General features: G+C 47.9%; 1 protein-coding gene across 10 annotated transcripts in view; it reads right to left on the bottom strand.

Annotated features, from left to right (window-relative positions):
- Positions 1-24,675, bottom strand: part of ACACA (acetyl-CoA carboxylase alpha) — a 229,179-nt gene that overhangs the window by 13,168 nt on the left and 191,336 nt on the right. For all 10 annotated transcript variants that reach the window (XM_075904774.1, XM_075904771.1, XM_075904768.1 and 7 more), the window contains 3 exons: positions 21,412-21,524; positions 8,079-8,233; positions 6,771-6,941 (listed from right to left, as the gene is read on the bottom strand). In XM_075904774.1, the coding sequence (XP_075760889.1) occupies positions 6,771-6,941; positions 8,079-8,233; positions 21,412-21,524 (439 nt within the window). The remainder of the gene's footprint in view (positions 1-6,770; positions 6,942-8,078; positions 8,234-21,411; positions 21,525-24,675) is intronic.

Consider the following 24,675-nt stretch of genomic DNA (forward strand, 5'->3'; position numbering starts at 1 on the left):
CAAACCCCTGGGCCTGCTAAGAGCGCCCCTCGCTGAGCCTCCAGCATGCCCCGCTCTCACCGGGGGCCCCACCAGGATGTCACTTGTTGTGGACGTCCCGGGGCTGCCACTCCCAGAGGGAACAATGCCCCACCTCTCCCTCCCCCTCCTGCAGGCCAGAGTGACTCTCCGTCAGCATAAACTAGGAGGGTCGCAAGGCCGGCAGGCGGGTCTCCCTGAGCACAGCGTGTCCGAGTCTCCGCGGGAAGGCGAGAAGGCCACCCCCGGCGTTCGGGAGCGCTCTGGAAGGCGCTAGGTCGGTGCCACGCGACGTTATTCCGGTTTGATTTTAATAAGACTTGTATAAAATGACTAAAATACCAATTCGTGATTCAAAACGAGAGAGGGTGTTACAATCCCACTGCAGCTACTTCTACAGGGAGCTGCGTGAAAATTTATCTCACACACAGGCTGGACCTCCATGGTCCAGCACCCTTGAGATTTTGCCGGACCAGGGGAGGTCATTTCTGGCCCCCCTGCCACTGGCTCCACCAGACCTGGCCCAGCCACTGGCCAGAGCCAGCAGTCAGCCCTGTTACCCTGCTGGAGCACGCCAGGCTCCAGAGCTGCCGGCGGACTGCTGCCCTGCTGGCATTAGGGCTCCCGACCACCAGCCCTCCACCGAGGGCTCCAACCTGGAGACATCCCCCCGCAATGCTTAGCCTCAGCGAGAGAGGAAGGGTGGGGTTCGCAGAGGGGTTCGACAGTGCCTGGCTACAGCACAGATCCTGCGTGTGACTTAGGGAAGCTCTCTCACCTCGGTGTCCCAGTCCGTAAGATGTCCGTACAGCACCAAGCACCGTGGAGACCTGGTGATATCTGGGGCTCTAAGTCAGGGGTGGGCAATAATTTTTGATGGGGGGGGACGGGACGGGACGGCACGCCAAGAATTTGGAAAGCGGTTGAGGGCCGCACTCTTCCATGGTTATTAATGGAGGGGATGCGGGGTCTGGGACGGAGGTTGGAGCAGAAGGGAGCTTGGGGGAAGGGACTGGGGTGCAGGAGGGAGAGGGGGGTCTGGGAGGGAGTTTGGCAGTTGTGACCTAGGGCAGGGGAGTGAGGTGCAGGGTTTGGGCTGTGACCTAGGGCAGGAGGGGATTGTGATCTGGGGCAGGGGATTGGGGTGCCAGATCTGGGAGAAGGTTCTGGGCGCGGGAGGGGGGCAGAGGTTGGAGAAGGGAGGGGCTGGAGTGCCAGAGTCAAGCTTGGGCCAAGAGACTTCCCAGCCAGTGGCCCGACCAGCCTGCACGGCCGTGTGCTTGTGTCAATAACTGAGCCAGAGAAGAGGGAGGTTCGGTGTTTCGTGTGCTGCGTATTATTCAAACGGGCAGCTCCCATTGGCCAGTTTCTGGCCAGAAGCCAGCCAATGGGATGGTGCCGGGGGTGGGAGTTACACCTGAAGCGTTCCCCTCCCCTCTGGGGTCACAGTTTTTAAAGAGAAATGGCCCCTGAGCAGCATGCAGGGCAAGCAACGGAGCCTGCCTGGGGTTCCCCGCTGCGTCCACAGGTCGGATCCGGTGGCTTGCTGGGCCGGATCTGACCCACGGGCTGTATTTTGCCCAGGCCTGCGCTAGGCACTGCTGGGCTACAAACTCCTATTGATAATTTTTGGTAACTGGAATCATTTCGTGACCAGTTCAATTTGAAACACCATCGAATCATGCTGCCAATTGCAACCTTTTGGCCAAGTAGGCAGCCTGCCCCACCAAATGGGTCCATTTAACGAGACTGTTGAAGTCCAGCGCAATGAGGTCAGAGCCCTCAACAGATTTGGAAACTGCAACTCTGAGTTCTTATTTCCAAACTCTCTGCATCTGACCAGCAGACAACAACACCGCACCGGCTGTAAACAGGCACTTCCAGTCATTTCAAGTACCATCATAATTCACCAGCACTGACTTCTCCAAAGGAAACAAAAAAACCCTGCTACTCAATTATACCGTCCCGATGTCTCAGAATAGCACTTCCACTTCTTTTTGGGCAGAGAAAGGGGGAAGGACAAGAGGGGTTGAACGAAGACACACGACTTCAGAAAGAAGTAGTAGTTTTCCTAAACAAAAGTGTAGGAACATTTTCTTGTTGTAAAGGGGCGTTACCCGAGCTATTTTGCAGAGATGCCAAAAAAACATTGGCCAAAGCTTGCGCAATTTGAAAGAAACAATCTTTGCTGTACTTAAGGCTCTTCTACACCATCTCATAGACTCATAGACTTTAAGGTCAGAAGGGACCATTATGATCATCTAGTCTGACCCCCTGCACAGTGCAGGCCACAGAATCTCACCCACCCCTGCCAGAATAATCCTCTCACCTATATCTCAGATATTGAAGCCTTCAAATACTTTGAAGACCCCAAGATGCAGAGAATCCTCCAGCTGTGATCTGTGCCCCATGCTACAGAGGAAGGCGAAAAACCTCCAGGGCCAATCTACCCTGGAGGAAAAATCCTTCCTGACCCCAAATATGGCGATTAGCTAAACCCTGAGCATGTGGGCAAGACTCATCAGCCAGACACCCAGAAAGTTCTCTATAGTAACTCCTATCATCCCTCCATTGACCTATTTACCACTGATAATGAATGGTCATTAGTTACCAAGATCATGTTATCTCATCAAACCATCCCCTTCATAAACCCATCTAGTTTAATCTTGAAACCAGATAGATCTTTTGCCCCCACTACTTCCCTTGGAAGGCCGTTCCAGAACCTCACTCCTCTAATGGTTAGAAACGTTCGTCTAATCTCAAGTCTAAAATTCCTACTAGCCAGCTTAGATATTTGTTCTTGTGTCCACATTGGTATTAAGCTTAAATAATTCCTCTCCCTCCCTGGTATTTATCCCTCTAATATATTTAAAAAGTGCAATCATGTCCCCCCTCAGCCTTCTTTTGGTTAAGGTAAACAAGCCAAGCTCCTTGAGTCTCCTTTCATAAGACAGGTTTTCCATTCCTCGGATCATCCTAGTGGCCCTTCTTTGTACCTGTTCCAGTTTGAATTCATCCTTCTTAAACATGGGAGACCAGAACTGCACATAGTATTCCTAATGGGGTCTCACCAATGCCTTGTATAATGGCACTAACACCTCCTTAACCCTACTGGAAATACCTCGCCTAATACATCCCAAGATCGTATTAGCCTTTTTCACAGCCATGTCACAATGGCGGCTCATAGTCATTCTATAATCAACCAGGACTCCGAGGTCCTTCTCCTCCTCCGTTACTTCCAACTGATGTGTCCCCAGCTTATAACTAAAATTCTCGTTATTAATCCCTAAATGCATAACCTTACACTTCTCACTATTAAATTTCATCCTATTGCTATCACTCCAATGTACAAGATCATCCAGATCTTCCTGTATGATCCTTTTCTGAATTGGCAATAGCTCCCAACTTTGTGTTATCCGCAAATTTTATTAGGACACTTCCACTTTTGGTGCCAAGGTCAGCGATAAAAAGATTAAATAAAATTGGCCCCAAAACTGATCCCTGAGGAACTCCGCTAGTAACCTTCCTCCAACCCGACAGTTCCCCTTTCAATATGACCCGCTGTAGTCTCCCCTTTAACCAGTTGCTTATCCACCTCTCAACTTTCATATTAATCCCTATCTTTTCCAATTTAACCAATAATTCCCCATGTGGTACTGTATCAAATGCCTTACTAAAGGCCTTACTTATACTGCATTTCCTTTATCTAAAAAATCTGTTACTTTCTCAAAAAAGGAGATCAGGTTGGTTTGGTACGATCTACCTTTTGTAAAACCATGTTGTAATTTTTCCCAATTGCCATTAGCCTCAATGTCTCTAACTACTTTCTCCTTCAAAATTTTTTCCAGGATCTTACATACTACAGATGTCAAACTACCAGGCCTATAGTTACCCGGGTCGCTTTTTTTCCCTTTCTTAAAAATCAGAACTATATTAGCAATTCTCCAGTCAAATAGTACAACCCCTGAGTTTAGAGATTTATTAAAAAATTTTGCTAATGGACTTGCAAGTTCATGTGCAAGTTCCTTTAATATTCTTGGATGAAGATTATCTGGGCCCCCCGATTTACTCCCATTAAGCTGTTCAAGTTTGGCTTTTACCTCGAATATGGTAATATCTACCTCCATACCTTTAGTCCCATTTGTTAAGTTACCATTATCCCTAAGCTCTTCATTAGCCTCATTAAAGACTGAAGTAAAGTATTTGTTTAGATATTGGGCCATTCCTAGATTATCCTTAACCTCCACTCCATCCTTAGTAATTAGCGGTCCTACTTCTTCTTTTTTTTGTTTTTTTCCTATTTATATGAATAAATCTGTACTAGGCCTCGTTTTTCAAGGATCTGCCTTAACCTATGCCCCCACCACATGCCCACTGCCATTCTCTCCCCCACACAATTTTTTTGGGGGGAGGGAGGGATTCAGTCAGTCACATGATTCAACCTGGGTATTTATTAAAACTACTGAGCCATCATTTTAGAGCGTTCTGTGTAGTTCCAGCATTTCAAATGGCAAAACCAGAATAATTCACTTTCTGAGGGATTCCAGGGACTAATTAGTTAAGTTCTCCCTCCCCACCTCCCGATATCAGGAGAGAGACTTGGAGAGTTTTCCATAAACTGTGTGTAGGCAATGGCGACATGGGAGACCATTAATTACATCCACCCAAAATCCCTGTCCACGATGTTACTCCCGGCACACAGTGAAGAACCCTTTTAGTGCTCACGAGAAGGCTGACGGCCTCTGCTGAGCCATGGAATTCTCTCTGGCGACACGCTGTCCCAACACCGACCTGGACAGGCTACCTCGGAGACTAAAAGGAGTTTGTTTCCATGACCTAGTCTTTGGCCTCTGGGGAGGCTGCCCACAAAGGGGCCCGTGAGATATCCCTAGCCCGAGAAAGAGATGCTCTTAGTACAGGGGTGGGTAATAATTTTTGTAGGGGGACCACTTCAATGTTGATAGTGGCCTCAGGCAGAAGGGGCGGGGCCTCCGGCAGAAGGGGCGGGGCACACTAGGAACACCATGCAGAGGGGGGAGGGGAGACTTTGCACACTCCCCTGTGGGGTGGGGGAGCATGGGAGGTGTCTCCCCTCCCCCCGTCCCACAGCAGTTCCCTCTGCTGCTGTGCACCCCTGGCATGGGGAGGAGACTTTGGTGCTCCTCCCACCCCCTGGTCTTGATTGGCCTGGGAGCGGGGGCACCACAGGGCGGGTCGTGGGCTGGATCACAGCTTGGCGGGCCAGATGCGGCTCGCGAGCCAGACTTTGCCCACCCATCTTAGTAGCATGTTTTCTCTTCCTGTTCCCCAGGAAACATTCCAGCCCTCTGAGCACTTCAGGGCAGAACACACTTCATTTCACTAACCCCCCCGCGGTCAGGCTCATTCCACAGGTGCTCAACTGCTAGTGCCGACGTCCACTCCCCCCGGCCACTGCAGAGTTCAGATCAAGTAGCTACGACAGACCGACCAGTGTCACCTTCATACCGACCGCTCCCGATCGGCTCGTTTGGGCTCGTTCCCCCAACGTACTTTCCTCTTTTTTGTACTTTATACCAGTGGTCCCCAACTGGTCGATCTTGGAGCCTCTGACGGGATCCTGACTAGTTTGGCCAAGAGGCTGTCAAGGGCCTGAACTTCAGCTGCCCCTCCCCCCACTGCTGCTCATCTCCTGCCCTTTATCTTGGAGCTGCCTCTCCTTCCGGTGAGTCGCCTTTTTGCTGGGCAGGGCAGGGAGAAGGGGCGCTGATGTCAATGTGCCTCCTCCCACTGTATCCTCTCTCCACAGAGCAGAGAGAGGGCCCAGCAGGACTTGGGAGGGAGTTTGCTGGCTGCTTTAGGGAGTCCCCCAGGGCTGTGGAGGGGTGAGCCTGCCTTAGCCCCACTGCACCACCACCCAGGAGCCACCAGCAGTGCCCAGCTGGAGCCCACATCCTACCCCAAACTCCTACCCCAGCCATGAATCCCCTTCTGCACCTCAAGCCCCCCCACATCCAAATGCTGTCCCAGACCCTGCACCTAGAACCCCACCTCCATTCCAACTGCCTGCCCCAAGAGAAGCTCAGAGCCCCTCTCACACTCCAGATCCATTCATCCAAGACCAGAGCCTGCACCCAAACCCTCTGCCCCAGCCTGATGAGAGAGGGAGGGAGGATGGAGTGAGCAGGGGCGGGGCCTTAGAAGGGGTGGAGGGAGGTGGGGCAAGGGGATTTATATTTGAGCTAGATCTTGGATTGCACTTAAATTCAAAACGTGATCTCATGCTTAAAAGGGTTGGAGACCCCTGTTCTATACGGTCTCTATTTACTTCAGTACCGGTGGAAGAGGGGAAGAAAGAAAACGCAAGCAAAGCCATTCTGCTACAACAGCCGACCTAGGAGAACATGGGCTGCCGACGGCCCGTCCTTCACCACCGCAGTCAGGGGAAAACCGACCGAACGTGAAAAACGTTTTCCTCTGACCGATCCCGTAATCCCACTTGACCACGTTGCTGACGTGACGCAGCATTTCCTGCATCTCATCACCCACGCAGCGTAAGCTAAGGCTTGGAGCACGCACTGCCCCGTCATTCCTAGCAGTCTGACTGCCAGGCCCAGCTGGCATGCCTCTGGACTTCCCTCCACCGTCCCCCTCTCTGAGTCACCAATAACGCAAGACATTCCCATTAGAGCCCCACACCCGCCTGTCCCTGGTGGAAGGTCACTGAACTCAACTGTGAAGGCGCACGGATTGGGGCACCGGCTTTGCTTTACCTTCACTGTCCCCTCGACTTCCACGAACCAGCGCCTCAGCATGGCCTGGATCTGTCCGTCGGTCAGCTCAGGATTGGCATCGTGGATCTTCTTCTTGACCAAGTCTTCCAGCAGGAGGCGCCGTAGTCTCCAGTAGAAGAACGTGCGGGAGGTTTTCCACTCAAGAACATCCTGCACGAGACCCCGAGGGGGAAAGAGAAGAAATAAGGGAGGGCAAAGAGCCCAGAGCCATATGCAACTTCCTCCGTTTAAGGCAGGGTGCATGGGACCACCAGCGTGGGGCTCAGAGGTGAAGCAAGTCGAAGGTCAGTGCATGGCTGCGAGCCTCTCCCAAGCTGCCTGCTGGAGCATATGGGCCCCCTCAGGCAGAGCACTGGAGTCGTAAGAGGAGGGATGTTGTACCTGTTTGGGGTGGGAAGGTGACCGGAAGGGAGCGTCTATCACAAGATACTGGGTTTGGAAGCAAAATATTGGTGACCCGAGGCCCATTTACCCTTAAAGTCCCCTCAACTCATGGAGAATCGTGTGCTGCCCGAGTCCCTGCCTTTCTTACCACTGCGGGCTGAGGAAAGCCTGACTTGGATCTATTCAGCTACGTTGCTTGCAAAATAAAAACACAAGGGCAAAAAGTATTCTGAGTGATGGGACTCTCTTCCCTTCCACAGCAGCACATGCCAAACTAGCAGCCCAAATCCCCCCAAACATGTCCATGCTCCAAGCTTCCCCATGAACTTCAGACGGCCCTTGGAAAGCACTCAGAACAATTAACTGAGGCCAGGTCAAGGCTTCGACCACAGAGCTGGACTTGACTATTCTCCTACAGCCCACCGAGTCTCCTCACTGCTCTAACAGGGACATCTAAAGAGCACAGAATGCATCCATTGAGTGCCGCCACATCCCAGCTCTCCGCCCGTGAATGCAGCGTCACAGGAAAGGGAGGTGTCTGGGGAGGGTTTTTTTTTTTTATATATCAGCTGGTTACAGGCTGACAAATGACTGTGGAACCACAAAACGCCGCAGGCTAGGTAAGGGGGCTGGAAACCACAAAACATTCGTGCTAAGCCAGAGAGCTGCACAACCAACTGCAGATGGGGTGGGACTGGAAGGGATTCTGCTGCGGCAAGAATTATTCACAGGGGGCGCTTGGGCATGAGGTTTGCTGGGAGCATGAGTCTGATCCTGCTTTGCTCCATCAGTAACTGGCTGGGGCTTGCAAGGGGCTGGGACGACGTCCTTGCTTGTGTTCAGGGCAGGCAGGCAGGCTGGGCTTTGGGACAGGAAGTACAAGAAAGGATCCATTATACTTACAGTGATAACACCCTTCTCCTGCATCCGGCCTGGCGTGTCATGCAAGTCAGCAAACTGCACAGCTACCTGGTGGTAAATGGGAATTAGGAACTCCTCCCGTTCCTTCAGCTTGGTCTCCAGCTCCTTCCGCTCTGCTGGGCTCAGCTCTGGGGTGCCTGGAATCAGACAATGCCGCCCATTAGAAGCCCCAGCACGGTTAAAGTAGGTGTGTGCCAAGACACTCCCCCCCCCTGCCCGTTTTGGGAGACTAACCCACCTCCTGCTTACTGTCTGTGATCATGTTAGCGAGTGGCTCGGTTTTCCAGGTGGAAGATGATGCTACTAATCTACCTATGTCGCCAGGCAACTGTGGGGATTCATTAGTTAATGTTGGGAAGGTGAAAGTCAACATGACTACATTGTTTATTATTCTCAGGGCGGCTGTATTAACAGCTCTAAACAACCACACACACTAATAAGGCAACCTCTTACAATTATAAAATCCTAATGGCAGGTCAAAATGACATCTCCATGAGAGCCAGGTACTCGCAACGTCTCCCTGTTTTGTCATCGGTCACCACCACTTGGAACTCCAGTTCATACAGCCCAGTGTTCCCTGTAAGCTGGGCGCTTGGGCAACCCCACCCAGAGGAGATTCAAACGCCGCCCAGCTGATTGGCAGAGCGAATACAGTATCCAGAGTCATGTTTTTCCTGGTGGTGCACATCCACACGACTCGGCGCACATAACAAAATGTATTCCGCACATGGTTGGAAAAAAAATTAAGAGGGGCCACCGGCACAGTCCCGTCGTAGCTGCGCCACTGAACTGTGCAGGTGTGTGAGGCTGGGTGGCGAAGCTGGAATGAAAACCCAGAGATGGGACGCTTGTCCTCTCAGAGAACATGCCCTTAATGTTGGAGGAAGAGTCCAGGTCAAACCTAGGTTTGTCCTGCTCATCTGTATCCTGAAGCAGCCAGGCACACGGAGTCTGTGAACATGGGAGCTCCCTACCCACAGACCGACATTCTTGGACACTCCTTACCAGATCAACTGTGCAGGTAAGGAGGCAGTTGTTTCTCCAGAAGTGGGATTAGGAAAGAGATCCCTCTTCCTGCTGAACGATGGGGGTGACAGGCTTGGGTCAGCTCCCTGCACCCTAGGACTCAGGAAGTTTGGACCCTGGGCCAAAGCTTGCAAATGGGGCCCGGGATGGTCATTGCCAAACCAAAAACCCTGATCTGAACAGCACCAAACTCTGGATCTGAAATCTGCTGCTGAGGCCCCCCATGTGGGCCTGCATTCCAAAAAGCCAGCTCCTTCCAAAACCATCCACAGTCATTCTCCCAGAGGTTTGGCACCCGAATGGGGGAAAGATCCGGTCTTGTTCTTTGGGGTACTGGGCAGTATCACTGAATGCCTGCGTGCGCGGTCACACACAAACAGCATGGGGTGGGAGTGTGCGCGTGTGGGTCACACTGTCCAGTCACGGATCTACAAAGAAGGAACCATCAGACTAGAGTTCTCCAGGCAGATCCAGCCATGCGCCAAACTCTATGGTCCTCCTGGCCTACAGTATGCTCTTCAGCCTGTGAGGGTGCCTAACTCCATCACCACCCATCTCACGCTGACACTCTGCCCCTCACCTCTGCACAAAACACTCGCCGATTGAACGGCCTTCACCCGCTCACTGTGTGCGTTACTGACTCTGTATATTAAGTCATCGCAGGGCACATCGCCTGTGGGGCCCGCCCACCCTCTGCCAAGTCCAAAAAGACTGAAAACCTTTCCTGGAAAAAGTAAAAGCTCAGAGCTTAGTGTAGGCCAAGCCAGGTTCCTATCGAGGCTGCAGCTTGCAGCCAGGTTCTGATTTGGAACAGGTAGCAGCCTCCCCTAGAAAGACAAACAGGACTAGATATTCCAGAGCAAGATGGGAAGGGTCATCGCCTGCTACCCACGGCAAAAGCCTTATTGATTACGGTAGTGATAGAGCCAGGTGGCAAGGACAGATCTATAAAACATTGGCTCAGCCCGTCAGCGCTTAGTAACACCAAGCTGGGTTTCAACTCCCCTTCTTTCAAACGTAACAGCGTTCCCACCAAGCCATCCCTTCACTTGTACAGGCACCTCCATGAGGCCTCGTCAACACCTGGCGTTTGTGAGGCTCTGATCAATGCTCCTGCAATGTTCCCTAGAAATGGCTGGAAAAATGGCAATGCTGAGCTACACTGGCCAGTCAACCTATGTGAGCAAGAAACCTTTCTAAATGAAGCGACAGGAAGCTTCTACTCCTGTGATTTAAATGCCAATGAATGAAGCCATGATGTAGACGAGTTAATGACAGGACTTAGCCCCGTAAAATTAACAACGTCTCAACAGAATGTTTTAGTTTCCTGAAACTCCAGACCAGGTCTCATGCAAACACACACACAGTCATTTGACACTTTCCTAGCATTTATTTCCTACTAGTATTTATCAGCTTTCACAGTCTCACGACAGAAGCGGCACAAGTTATGCTGAGAGATGCTACAAAAGGTCAAACGTTTTTATTCATTTAAAGCTACTTGCTGTCAATCAAGGCACACCGTGTGTGAGCACACACAGGAACTTGGAGGGCAGGACGAGAAACGTGTCCAAAAGACACTGTCCCCGCAAGCGCGTTCATTTCATGTGAAAGTTCTGAGATCGCAATGAAACGCGGTAGCTTGGAATAACAGTTTAACGTTCGGATTACTGTAGCCTTGGGGAGGAACCCAGAAGTGAAGATGGGCTCGGGTTTTGCCTCAGCCAACGCTCTGACACACACTCCTAGACGCTGTTCCCAGCCAGAAGACATTCCCGTACAAAGCTCGTGAGCTGCGAGGTGGCTTTGCACTGTGTAGCAACGGAAACCAGGACTCATCCAAACTCATCTTCAGCGGAGACCTAGAAAGCGTCTCTACCCCCCGCTCTGAGAGAACGGCTCGTTAAAATCATTCCTAACTGTGGCCATGTTGCCATGGGACCGAGGACTGAAACGCTCCCTTGCTCTGTCACTGGGCCACCGTTACCCTTGGTGCAAGCCCGTGCAGCTCCTTCGAGTTGCACTCACCCATGGCAGGGCGAGCCTGGCCCCGAGTCCAGTGTGCGGCCCGCAGGCGAATTCTCTCCCACAGCCACACAGCACAGGGGCGTGAGCAGAGGCAGGGGACCTCCTGCCAGCCTGGGTGGGATTTGAGCACGTCGCCAGATGCTCTGCTGAACTGTGAACTTCCCACCGACACCAGGGCCCGGGCGGCGACCCTCCTGCTCCCCACCTGTTAGCAAGCATGGGTGGGGGAAAAGCTGGGTGACAGGCCTCTGAAAGCCAGGTCAGGGACTAGTTTCACTTCAAGCCCTGGTAAGAAATAACCCTCCTTTACACTTCTACCACACCTTGCCCTTGAGGGAATGGCTTTACAAGCACTCATCCACCTCAGCGCCCAGGGCTCTCACTGTACAGAGGCGAAAGTGAGGCAGGGAGAGGTTCAGTGACTTGCCTAGTAACACGGAAGGGCCTGTAATAAAAGCCAGGACTTGACTGTCAGTCCCCTTTCTCCAGCAGTGGGACATTCCTTTCCTCATTGTCGGCCGCTCCTCTGACGCTCTTGCTACGTGGTGGGGCGCTATGTGAACGCCACCAGCCTTTTGCTCTTCGTTGTTTGTGACGCCCTGTCAGTGGGATTAAGTATCATGAAAGGAGAACGTCTAGTGTCGGGCTTCCTGGCCAGGGGGTGTGGGAGGCAATTGGGTGGAGAGGAAGGGGGGGGGGGAGGCTTGTCACCATCACTTCTCTGGTGCGTACAGTGCCAGGCTGAGCCACAAGCTGCCCAAGGTGAAAGGACCAAGTTCTGGAATCAAACTAGGGCAGGGGTGGGCAATAATTTTTAAAAGGGGGCCATTTCAGAAGGGGCGGGGCCAGGAGACTACTTGTGCCCCCCCCCTCCCGATTGGCCTGGGGTGGGAGAGCAGGAGAAGTTTAAAAACAGCTGGCAGTTCCCTGCAAGCAAGTAGCAGGAGGAGACCACACCCTCCCTCTGCCCCCAGGCCAAACCGCCGGCATGTCTCTCTAGTGGCTATGCACCCCTAGCAGGGCGGGGACAGGATGCAAGAGACTTCGCATGATTGGCCTGGGGGTGGGGAGCACACAAAGCTCCCCCCAACCCCACCAAAGGCACACACGCTCCCCCACCCCGATTAGCCTGGGGGCAGGGGAGCGGCAGGGAGTGCGCAGGCTGGATCCACTGGCGGAGGGCCCTTTGCTCACCCCTGAGCTAATGCAACTGTGAGCCCAGCCAAGCCAGAGTCAGCACCATGGACAGCACAGCGGCTCCCTCAGCAAGGTTGGGGCAGGACTCAACGCTCCTGTTCCCTTCAATACGTTTGGAAGCAGGCCCTACCTGAGCTCTGCAGATGGACACCGCCCTGTCTGCTCCGTGCAGCACGTGCTGGTTTTCAGGAACATGCCATCCTGCACCGTGATTTTTAAGACAAGTTCAGACCCTAACCCCCCCCCCCTTCCCTAAAATCACTGGTCACTTTACAATAATTTCTGCAATTCAGGTATTTGTTTTTTAAATGGCCTTCAACGTGGCCATTATAGATCTTTCTGAAAATGAATGAAAGTTTTAATTAAGAGGCACCGGTGTGTTTATAGGTGAAGGATTTAAAAAATAACGGTTTGAAGTTCATGTTTCTCTACACTCCTGAAATGGCAGCGCCTGCACGTTAGAACACTCATGTATTCTAGGCTGTCTGCCACCCTCTTGTACAGACAAACCAGCTAGGCCCAGTAATGATTTAGGTGAGATTAACAAATATGTCAATGTCTATTTTCTGCTTAATTTAAAAGCAGCGTCTATAAAGATTTTTGACTTCTGAACCCTGTTCTCCTGAAAGAAAGAAGGTAACAATGAGGAGGGGGGGATAAAGAGTGATTATCCTATCATTGATCGTTTGTCAGGGGCATTTCTTATTCACTGGACTATTGTAGAAAGCTAAGCTCTCGATCAATCCTCTAAGCCCCCTGTACAATTAAATATCTTGGAATGGTTTTCTTTCTTTTCTAGCCACATCTTGAGGGCCTCGGGGTTTCTCGGAGAGCTGGGGTTATTTATTTATTTTTATTTCACAGAAAGTCTCCATTCAAGAATCTTACCCCAGCAAGAAAGGTGATAAAAAAAAAATTGGGGTGATTCTTTTGCTCTAAAGAAACAGCTGAATTTCCAAAGAATAGGTAGTCAAAATGTCAATTGAAAAAATGATTATAGTAGCTGTCAAATAGCATTGCACATCGCTAGAGCCTAAAAGCACTCGATCCCCACTTTTTAGAGGTGGGGAAACTGAGGCATGGGGCGGTGAAGTGAATTGTCTACGATTACCCAAAAGACTATTGGGCAGAGCTCAGGAGATAACCTAGGCCTCCTGCATGCCAGTCCAGTGCTCTGTCCAATAGGCTATACTGCCTCCCAATATATATATGGGATAGGGGACGTGTGTGTATATATAAAGGCATTACTGTTTTTAGCCTTTATCTTCTAAGCAGCAGCAACCATTAAAATAAGACGTGATAATTCTACAGCATCTTTTGCCCATCTATCTCAAGGTGCTATTAGCACTAGCCCACGAAAGGAGCCAGCTATATTTAAAAGCACCGGTTGGAGCCAGGGTCCATTTTTTTGTTATCTGTAGATTCAGCACCTGGCCCACTAAGGCCCTAATCAGGTGTGGTCTGAACAAGGCCTTTGTAAGCTCTGGAGTCTGAAGCAGAAGCTCCTCCCGGAGCCTGTTTCTCACCAATGCGCAGGGACAGGTGTACATGCTTTACAGCCGGTGATCAGAGCCACTTCGGAGAAGCTGCCCTCCCCCGGGCAGATTAACAGTCGAGCCTCAGTGATCAATCTACAGGAGCCTTCTCCCGTGCAGCGCTCTGACCCTGCGTATCCATTTATACTCCCCTCCAAAAGTTAAGGGGAGAAATCGCAGCAGCGAAAGCAAGATCTAAACTATTTTGATTTGTGCCCCATTCAACAGAACGTCTTTCGGAGATACAGGCCAGTGCTCTGGCTCTCCCCTCCCATGTACGTGTCTCGGAGAACCACTGATAGGCACAGTGTCCTGCCGTGATTACAACCTGCTGGAATGTCAGGGCGCAGGCTGCCTTTAATAAAGTTCCTGCCAGATGGAAATGGCTCCGCGGGACCATGAATCACAACTTCCCATAACAGTTAGTAGCAAAGTGCTTTTTTTAAATATGACCAGTTTAACAGGCTAGACAAAATGACTTCGAGAAATGTTATCGTAGCTTCCCTCTGATTGCAGAGAGCTGGGCAGCTGCTGAATCAATTTGATGGTTTACGGTTTCTCAGCTATTAATATGGGGGATATTCTCCTCTGCCCTCAAGGCGCAGCCTTGTACAGAAAAGCTCTAGTTGCTTCCTGTTGCCTCTTATACATGCCAGTAAAGACGCAGGCCTTAGCCCAACCTCCAGGCTTCTCACTCAGAGCCTTGTTGAGGCAGAACTTCATTCACTTTGAGGATGCTTGACCCCACAAGAGTGAAGTTTACACCTTATCATCGAATATCAGAACTGGAAGGGACCTTGAGAGGCCATCAAGTCCAGTTCCCTGCTCTCACGGCAGGTAGATCATCCCTGACAGGTGTCTGTCTAACCTGCTCTTAAATATCTCCAGTGATGGAGATTCCATAACCCCCTTAGGCAATTTATTCCAGTGTTTAACCACCCTGACAGTTAGGAACTTTTTCCTAATGTCCAACCTAAACCTCCCTTGCTGCAGTTTAAGCCCATTGCTTCTTGTCCTAGCCTCACAGGCCAAGGAGAACAATTTCCCCCCCTCCTTCCTGTGACACCCTTTTAGATACTTGACAACTGCTATGATGTCCCCTCTCAGTCTTCTCTTTTCCAAACTAAACAAGCTCAGTTCCTTCAGCCTTGCATCATCGCTCACGTTCTCTAGACCTTTAATCATTTTTGTTGCTCTTCCCTAGACCTTCTCCAATTTCTCCACATCTTTCTTCAAATGTGGTGCCCACAACTGGACATAATTCTCCAATTGAGGCCTAATCAGTGCAGTGCAGAGCAGAGCAGAGCAGAGCAGAGCAGAGCAGAAGAATGACTTCTCGTGTTTTGCTCACAACTATTCTGTTAATGCAACCCAGAATGAGGTTTGCTTTTTTTGCAATAGTATCACACCGTTGACTCATATTTAGGTTGTGGTCCACTGTGACCCTAGATCCCTTTCTGCCGTACTCCTTTCAAGACAGTCACTTCCCATTCTGTAAGTGTGAAACGGATTGTTCCTTCCTAAGTGGAGCACTTTGCATTTGTCCTTATTAAAAGTTCATCCTATTTACCTCAGACCATCTCTCCAGTTTGTCCAGATCATTTTGAATTAGGACCCTATCCTTCAAAGCACTTGCAACCCCTCCCAGCTTGGTATCTGCAAATTTAATCATTATACTCTTTATGTCATCATCTAAATTGTGGAAGAAGATATTGAATAGAACTGGTCCCAAAACAGACTCCTGTGGAACCCCACTTATACCCTTCCAGCATGACTGTGAACCATTAATAACTACTCTCTGAGAACAGTTATCCAGCCAGTTATGCATCCACCTTATAATAGCCCCATCCAAGTTGTATTGGCCTAGTTTATTGATAAGAAGGTCATGCGAGACCATATCAAATGCCTTACTAAAGTTTAGGTATCCCACGTCCACCGCTTCTCCCTTATCCACAAGGCTTGATATCCTATCAAAGAAAGTGATCAGATTGGTTTGACATGATTTTGTTCTTTACAAATCTATGCTGGCTGTTACCTATCACCTTATCTTCCAGATGTTTGCAGATGAATTGCTTCATTACCTGCTATTGCCTGGCACAGAAGTTAAACTGTCTGGTCTGTAGTTACATGGGTTTTTGTTATTTCCCATTTTATAAATGGGTACTATATTTGCCCTTTTCCAGTCTTCTGGAATCTCACCCAACCTCCATGATTTTTCAAAGATGACAGCTAAAGGCTCCGATACCTCCTCTATCAGCAACTTGAGTATTCTAGGACGCATTTCATCAGGCCCTGGTGACTTGAAGACATTTAACTTTTCTAAATAATTTTTAATTAGTTCTTTATTTTAACTTCTAATCTTACCCCATTTCCACTAGCATTCACTATGTTACCATCAAATTCCTTGGTGAAGACCGAAACAATCAAATCATTAAGCACCTCTGCCATTTCCAAGTTCCCTTGGTGTACGTGAAACTCCTACTGACAGTAACTTCACGTGGAAGATGCCAAGCAAAACAGCACACTCTTCTGCCTCCAGGGCAAAGTCGAACGGACGACTTCTGATGAATTCCTGCCCAGAGATTGAAGCCCTTTGCTGTAAGTCTCAGGATTTGGGAAACCAGCAAGGAGCTTTTCCGTTGGTTCTTGGATTCAAATTTTATCCCCCTCATGAATAATGGGGGTCTGGGAAATTAACTACGGCCAACGGTAGACAACCTGTGGCCCTCGGGCTGCATATGGCTCATTGGGCTTCTATGTGTGGCCTGCCAGACATTTTGTTTTCTGTTGCCCTTGGACACGGTTGCTAGACTCCGCCGTTTTCCATCCATGCTTTTTCCTACCAGTGCGATTCACATGACATGCACACGAAGCAAGGGCAGGTGTGCACGGATTGCTCATAACACTGACTAAGAGTTGCGTGCATCCAACCAAAGCGCTGCGACGGTTCCGTCAGCACACCCCACAAATTCCAGGTACGCCAGCGCTGTGAGTGACACTTCCCTATCCCGGGAGACCGCCTTGCTTCCGACAGTCTTGCAGCCCACTGAGAGGAAGGAGAGCCCCTCATGCAGCCCACTCACTAGCCTCGGTTGCCCACGGCTGGCCCAGAGTGTTGATTTTTAAGAGCGTTTTGAACAAAATCATAAGTCTATAGAAGGACACGAACATGCTTGCTCCCAGCAACACAGGGATGGGAGCACTTCCCTGGCCTACCCGAGTGTTGAAATGAGGGGTTTTGAGGGTTGAAAGAACATTAAGGCACCAACACAGCAAGGCACCTAAACTTGTACTCAAGTCCATCTCTACTCTGCAAGCACGTGTGCAAGGCCCACTGCACAGGGAGGGACCATTGAAATGAGCCCTAAGCCAATAAGTGGAGGCAGCCAGAGCATCCTACCTCAATGCAAAGTGGGACACATGCTGTAGGAGTCCACTTACGTGAAGTGAGCAATAAAGGGTTAGACTGGTGAACAGCGTGCCCCCAGAAATGGCATGTGTACACTTTTGTGTGTTTTTCCCCAAGCACACAACTAGCGAACTTGTTCAAATCAAATGCACAAATACAAACTGCGGACCAGCTGGCTAGGAAGTAGGACTGCAGAAATGGACCGGGATGTTCTAGTGCAGTGTGTCGCAACCTTTTTTTTTTTAAATAAAGTACCCCTTTTTCCTATATATAAATACCCCAAGTACCTACAGTTTTCAGACACACAATTTTTTTTCTACCATTGCAACACATCTTTTTAAACAATTTAATTGTAGCCAGGCAGGGGATGAAATTTTGGGGTGTAAAAAGTACAAAAATAATGAAGCGCTGTAAAACGTAAAACGAAAATTCAGTTTTCTCCAAATTTCAGTTGTGCTGACGTAGCCTCACCCCAAGACTTCTCTCGAGTACCCCTAAGGGGTACACTGTTCTAGTGGATCACAAATTGAGCATGAGCCAACAATGTGATAACAGTTGCAAAAAGACTAATATTCCGGGGTCTATTAACAGGAGTGTCAGATATAATGCATGGGAGGTAACTCTTCTGCTCTAGTAGTAGGCACTGATTAAGCCTCCTTATTTTGTCCTATTTACATCAGACCATTTCTCTAGATTGTCTAGATCATTTTGAACAATGACCCTGTCCTCCAAAGCAGTAGGGATACAGGTGCGGAAATACACCTCTCCACACACCATGCCCAACTGTCGTCAATCTCACTGATGCAGACACTCAAAGAGGATGGTCAACTCATCATACGGCCTACCTATGGGGAGATCTTACTGCACAAATAAAATATTTTCCATTGCACCATGAGTGAAACACTTTGATAAGGACAATGGGAACAATTTAGGGCCAGGTCCTGCTTTCATGAACGCCATTTTGCCATTGCCTTTAATTCAAATGGGACCATGCCCACTGGTTTATCACACGCTATTCTTATTGCCTTCCAGATGGTAATAAAGAACATGCTGCACAATAAAGCATTATATGTCATTTCTGTTTGAATCCTAAAGCTTCCTCTCGCACATTAACTAAAAAAAAAAACAACAACAACAACAACAACTTTGAATGAAAACAGAGTACCTGTATTTTTCATAGAATACCTGTATTCACAACTTTCTGTGGCTAACTGTGCTTTCAAGAGAAGCTAGTCATTCTAGATTCCTCTTTACACCGGTCTTGTTGCTCTGAAGCATACACTGTCACGTAATATAGCATAACGCTGAGTGGCATTTTAATAAAACATTAAACTAATGAAGATTTCGGCAATAGTGGTAGAAAATTGATAATGACCAGATTTATGTCAAATTATTCAATATCTGTCATCCTTCCCTGTTCCCACCCCCCACGCATGGAAGTCAAAATCTAGTGTCTGAACGTTCCCGGAATGAAAACACAAATGTCGCTGTACTCTTTACCCACCCCTGTGGCTCAAGGCACACGTATATGAAGATCCCCCTCTTCCCCGGTGCTCAGCAGCTCCACAGAAATGATGACAGCCATTCAGGGGTTAAAGAGAGGCAGTGAACCCCCAGTTAATGAGTAAGAATTCAGCAGGCAGTGTAAGATAAATGGAGCTTTCTCTGCTTCTGCTGGAGTCAGCATGAACTGCGGCCCCGCGGCTTGTTTGTGGCAAATGGAGTGCACGAAATATCAAAGGGCAGTGATCCAGAAGAAGACCGACTTTGACAAATTTTAAATTGGCCAGAAAGAAAACCCAGCAAAAAAAATTATGCAATTCGCTGTGTCCTGCAATCTTGCCTTTCCTGCTATTGTACGGAATTAGTGGCAAAACAACAGCAATGATCGCATGATGTTGGGAGCAATTAAGAGCCATCTAAGTGAGATGCTTATCAGTGACTGAAGCTTTTAGGGCTCTCTCTATGTACAGTTGTAAGTGACTTGCTCTTGTGTTGCAGTCATTTTAATTAAAGTATATGGAGTAATTATCCTGTTTAGAGAAAGGAGGAACAACAAAACCACCCCATGCAGTCTGCCTTTGGATTTTCGAGAAACTCTGTTACAGAAAAACATATGCCCTTTATCTCTCTCATCCCAAAGAGGATGGCGCAGGAGTTACAGCCAGTATGATTTAGGGTTGTTTTCTAATAGCATCTGATGGAATGGAAGGGATTCAGCACTTGAGTTCAATGTAACCAAAATCATCAGGTACAAACCACACAACAGAAAATTTGTAAGGGAAAGACATAAAATATTTGCTACTCTCCTCTGCTGCTAGGAGATTAAAATCCAAACAGCCCTTTTTGTTCCAGGACGGTGTCTACACATGCTTGCGACTGGACTAATTGGCTAGTGTCATGGAAGAGACCATCATTTGGAGGGTGGGTGCTGTTAATTTGAGAAGAACAAGACCTTCCCCGGTGCTGCTGTGGTAAATATTCTTAAAATGGTGCTCCTGCAGCAGTGCTATTTATCTGCACACACAAGTGCTGACTGCTCAGCGCACAATCTTCTGTAACCACACATCTGATTTCCCCTGCTCCTCAGCTCTAGAGACTGCCCCTTTGGTATGGGACATTTTCCACCCAGCACAAGGAAGTCCAGAAAAATCACCTCCTGGTAGTTTAGCTGTGAATGTTGACGGACGGGGTTCAGAATTAAGTTGCAGCCTTTTAACTAAGCAGGGTAAAGCACTGCTAGTGTGAATATACTTGGATTCTGTGCTAGGTTACCAAGATTTGTTGGTCAGGTTTATCTACCTGACACTGGCAAGTCAAACGTGGCCCAAAATTCAGAGCTGGTGAAAATAAGCTTTTACCAAAACTAAAAATATTAGAAATTTGCATATCAGTGCTACGGAACCAGTTTATTTGAACAAATATTCCAAGTGGAAGTGGCTAATCTGCTTTCCCAGCAGAAAGAAATGCAAAAAAAAAAAAAAAAAAAAAAATCAACAGCACAGTGAGAGAAAATTAAATGAGATTTTAAAAATTATTTTGTTTTCAAACAAGTTTCAGAATGTCATTTGTAACTATGGTTAGATTTCTTTTTTTAAAAACTTTGATGGCATCCCTTTTCAATTATTATTCTTGGTCAAAGATATACCAGAATGGCTGTGGTGTATGCACGTGTATACAATTGTTTTGTTCTGAATTTAAAAAAACAATAAATTATAACAGCAATAGCAACAATTTATCATACATGTACATAGCACCTTTCAAGCTGACTAATCCCAAAGGGGTTTATAAATTTAAACATACAAACATGTACTAGGAACTCTTCTTCCACTACTAAAACATACCTAATTCTGGGCACGAATGGCGGCTTTTGATGAGTATACTAAGGAATAGAGATGGCAAAGAAACTGTTAAAGAGCCCAATCCCCTGAACGGGATGTATCCGATATTAAATGGATGTTGCTGCATAGTTTGTATTTTTGTTTTTCAGGTTTGAAATGTGCTTTGGGACCATTTAAAATTAAAGGCACTTGAATAATAACACAAACGTTTCAGATTATGGTCACAGAGCAGCCTAACTGTGTAGCATTTGAAGTTAGGAGGTGAAAAGTACTTATCTAGTTGTGACCGCAGAGGGGATATATGGAGGTAGCTATAATTACTGGAGATAAAAAACCAGCCCTGACACTAGGTTTTACCCACAGGTCACAAATGTACTGGACCAGACCCTTGCTTATGTCAATTTTATACCAGATGAGGGTCTGTCCCACTAAGTTTTTAGTGAGAGGAGCATGCTTAGAGATTTAACCGCAGGGTCAAAATACCTTCATCGTTGTTTCTTGGGAAACTCATCAATTTTTTAAAAGAAAAAAGAATCGACTAAAAAGATACTAGCCACCCACACGGCATGCTGTAGATGCACATGAAAATAAAAAAATATCATTCTACGCAAACACATAAGACTTGTCTCATCTGGTATTCCTCCCAAATTGAATGAGAGTAAATACAAATTATCATTAATTTGATAAAATGACTCAGTGCCCCCTCTTTAAGGTCCATGAACATTCATTAGGATTTTAGCTCACTGGATGACTGATATGCCAATAATAAAGTCTAGACATACCTAGTCGCTCTGCCAGACGACTGTAGATTGGGTCCACTCGTCTCATTGTTTTTACCAAATCTTTCCTGCGGAATTTGATTTCTACTGTCCCTTCTGGTTCCAGAACTCCTCCTCTGAGCAGTGATGAGAAGAGAAAAGAAAGGCACTTTCAGATCATCAGATAAGGAAAACAACACACACACACACACACACACACAAGTGGATTGGTACCATTTGTTGTCTAGAAAGTATGTAGAAAGAGAAAAAGCTATTGTTTACCTAACACCAAACTGAATGTACATAGGATGCGCATAAAGCCGTACAGAAACATATCAATCTAATATGATTTTGTGCAATTGGATACCGATAAATAACATTTGGAACTCCTGTAGCTCCCTTCAACTTAGGCTCCAAAAGTCCTTTTCCAAAAGGTAAGTTTTGTGAAAACGTCTGGTTCCCTCCTGCCCCACAAAAATTCGCATTGCAGAAGCTACCTGTTTCCCAGGTTGAAGACACATGATTTGGAATCCAGGTTTGACAATGTAGACAGAAGCTACTTTACTTTCAAGTGAGAGAAGAGAAACGAAAGGTCAGTGGAGAAGCTCTAAGGAGTGGAGGTGGTTGGGGGAGATGCATCATACTGGCCATACCGCTGAGCATCAGCACGGATAGGATCACAGACTATACTTGCCCAACAAGCTTTTGCAGCCCAACAACTCCTCACTAAGCTACACGCTGTTGTGCAAAAATCCTTAATTCTCGCGTCCAGCAAAGCTGCAGATGCGGCAAGTCTACACTTGTCCTGGCACCATGGGATCAAGCCGGGGCAGCAGCATACGCACCTTTGCACGTAATTACTCAGACTGTGTTCTCAGCATGCACAGCTGTCAGTGCAAGACACAGCTGGGAATGCACTATTGGAAATATAACCTCCTAGAAATCACTGCAATCGATTTCTCGTGTGGCAGAGTTATGAGCTAAGCAGCACAAAGCAGTCAAGGGGATTTGGCTTGCAGGGGTTTGTGAGAATCTTTTCAATGTCAGGTTGTGTTGGGCGGAAGTGAAGAGAGGGGTAGAACTGGTCCTGTAAAAAGAGTAACAACAAAGGGCCATTGCCGCAGATATATCCTTCTAAGTGGGATTTACAGACAACACTACAAGTACCGTAAGTTAACATGTGCCAAGGGATGTGATCATGATGATGATTCAAAACACCTTGTACTCTTATAGACCTTCCATTCTGGCATCTCAAGACACTTTCCAAACAGTAATTAGTTAAGCCACGTGACACTCCTGTGAGGCACGTTACAGAGAGTAACTGAAAGAGACATGAACGGATTTGTTCAAGTCAGAGTGTCGGTGGCATTGCCAGAAACAGACCCAAACATCTAGCTTAGATGCTCTTGCCGTTTAGGACTAAAAGCCTCATTTTTTCCTGAGAATGGCTTCAATGGGAGGGAATAGTTTGGGGAGGCTCCAAAGTGAAGTCAATAATGCGCCATCTAAAGAAGGTCTCTGAGGGATCCAAACTGAAGTCAACGCGTCATCTATTGGTCTCTGCTTTGCCTTTTCATAACTGAAACACGCTGAGGGGAGTTTGCACAACCCCGGGCTGCATTAACAAGAGCTCTCGCTGTCCTGATCAACCTGGCCTTTCCCAGTTTATAGGGAAAAGACACCCAAATAAGCCCCTTCCAAGTTCTGAGATGCAAAGTACAGAAAACGCAATTCTCCGAACTCTAGATATAGAGGAGAAGCAGTGGCCAAGTGACAGTGGGTTTCCCCATATGACCTTTGCACTTGTTTGTATACAATCGGAGAAACAGGCCACCTGCCAGGCCAATTCACCATCACATCATATATCCATAGGAAAGGGACTATGTAGGCATAATCAACGGAGCCCTTTAAGGGTGTCCTAAATTTGCTCAACTCCCAACGACTTGTGATGGCAAAATTCGTGGGCGACTGCTCTACACTAAAGAGAAGGTGCTTCTTCCAAGGAACACATCCCAAGTCAGCCAAAGCTGATTCACTTTTGGGAGTGAATTAAAAATGGTGTCTCAGTCAGTCCTTACTGCGGGACACAATGCACAAGGAGGTAAACTGGTCAGTTGGGGCGAGGGGAATGACTCAGCCTGTGAATAAGCAGAAAGCTCAGTGCTCACCCATCTCTATCACAATGTGAATTGCAGCTGCCCCCACTTTTGTGAGTGGACCCCAGAGAGATACATCAGTGGAATTGCATAACAGGGTCACATCAGAATAATAATGTTATTTTCACCTTCAGATGTTAGTCTATTTTCCAATCTGCCCGGCTATTTTCATATCACATGGCTGACCGGATCATGTAGATTACAAACTGAAATCAAACATGGCCCGGTTCTCTCGAGTGCTTGAATTGCTTTGCTCTTCCTTTCTGTAGCAGAACCTCACCTATGTCCTCTTTCCCATGGTTGCCACAAGTAAAAGGGGAGGGATAGCTCAGTGGTTTGAGCATTGGCCTGCTAAACCCAGGGTTGTGAGTTCAATCCTTGAGGAGGCCATTTAGGGATCTGGGGCAAAATCTGTCAGGGATGGTATTTGGTCCTGCTGTGAAGGCAGGGGACTGGACTCAATGACCTTTCAAGGTCCCTTCCAGTTCTAGGAGATAGGCATCTCCATTCATTCATTTAAAAACACCTACGCTAAGACCATGGCACTATGCCATCATAGGTCATTCTGTTTATATTAGAAATTGGTGGGCAGAATTGTTACATCCCTCCAAATCAGCCAGTAGCTTCATTTGTTTTTCAGAGTCTAGAAGGCCTGTTTTAAAACAAGTCACTTCCAGTGGTTTACAATTTTATTCCCAGGAATAACAAATACCGTGCATGTTGTACCATTAACAAATACCGTGCATGTTGCATCTTAAGAGACATGTGAACAAGAGATGCACAATTGCCTGTTCGTAGAGTTGAGTTCTCAAAATGAAGCCGAGTTATTTGTGCTTGCAAAGTTGTGGCCAGTTATTTCCAAGTGAAAAATTGTGGGTGCAAAAATCAGAGGGTAAGGTGAAGCCTTTATGTCAGGGTCTCAAAATGCTTTACAAACTTTAACTAATGAAGTCCCACTCAACTTTCAGCAGCTGATAAAGAGAAGTTAAGGGACTTGACAAAAGGGAGGGAGTCAATGGCAGAGTCAAGAACCAAAGAGTCCTTACTCTCAGTGTCTTGCTCTAACCATTAGACAACAATCCCTTCATTCATGTTTGGTACAGCCAGAAACCAAACCAACCCCTCTCCTTTA

This window comes from Pelodiscus sinensis, chromosome 21 (assembly GCF_049634645.1).
Source record: "Pelodiscus sinensis isolate JC-2024 chromosome 21, ASM4963464v1, whole genome shotgun sequence".
Lineage (NCBI taxonomy): Eukaryota > Metazoa > Chordata > Testudines > Trionychidae > Pelodiscus > Pelodiscus sinensis.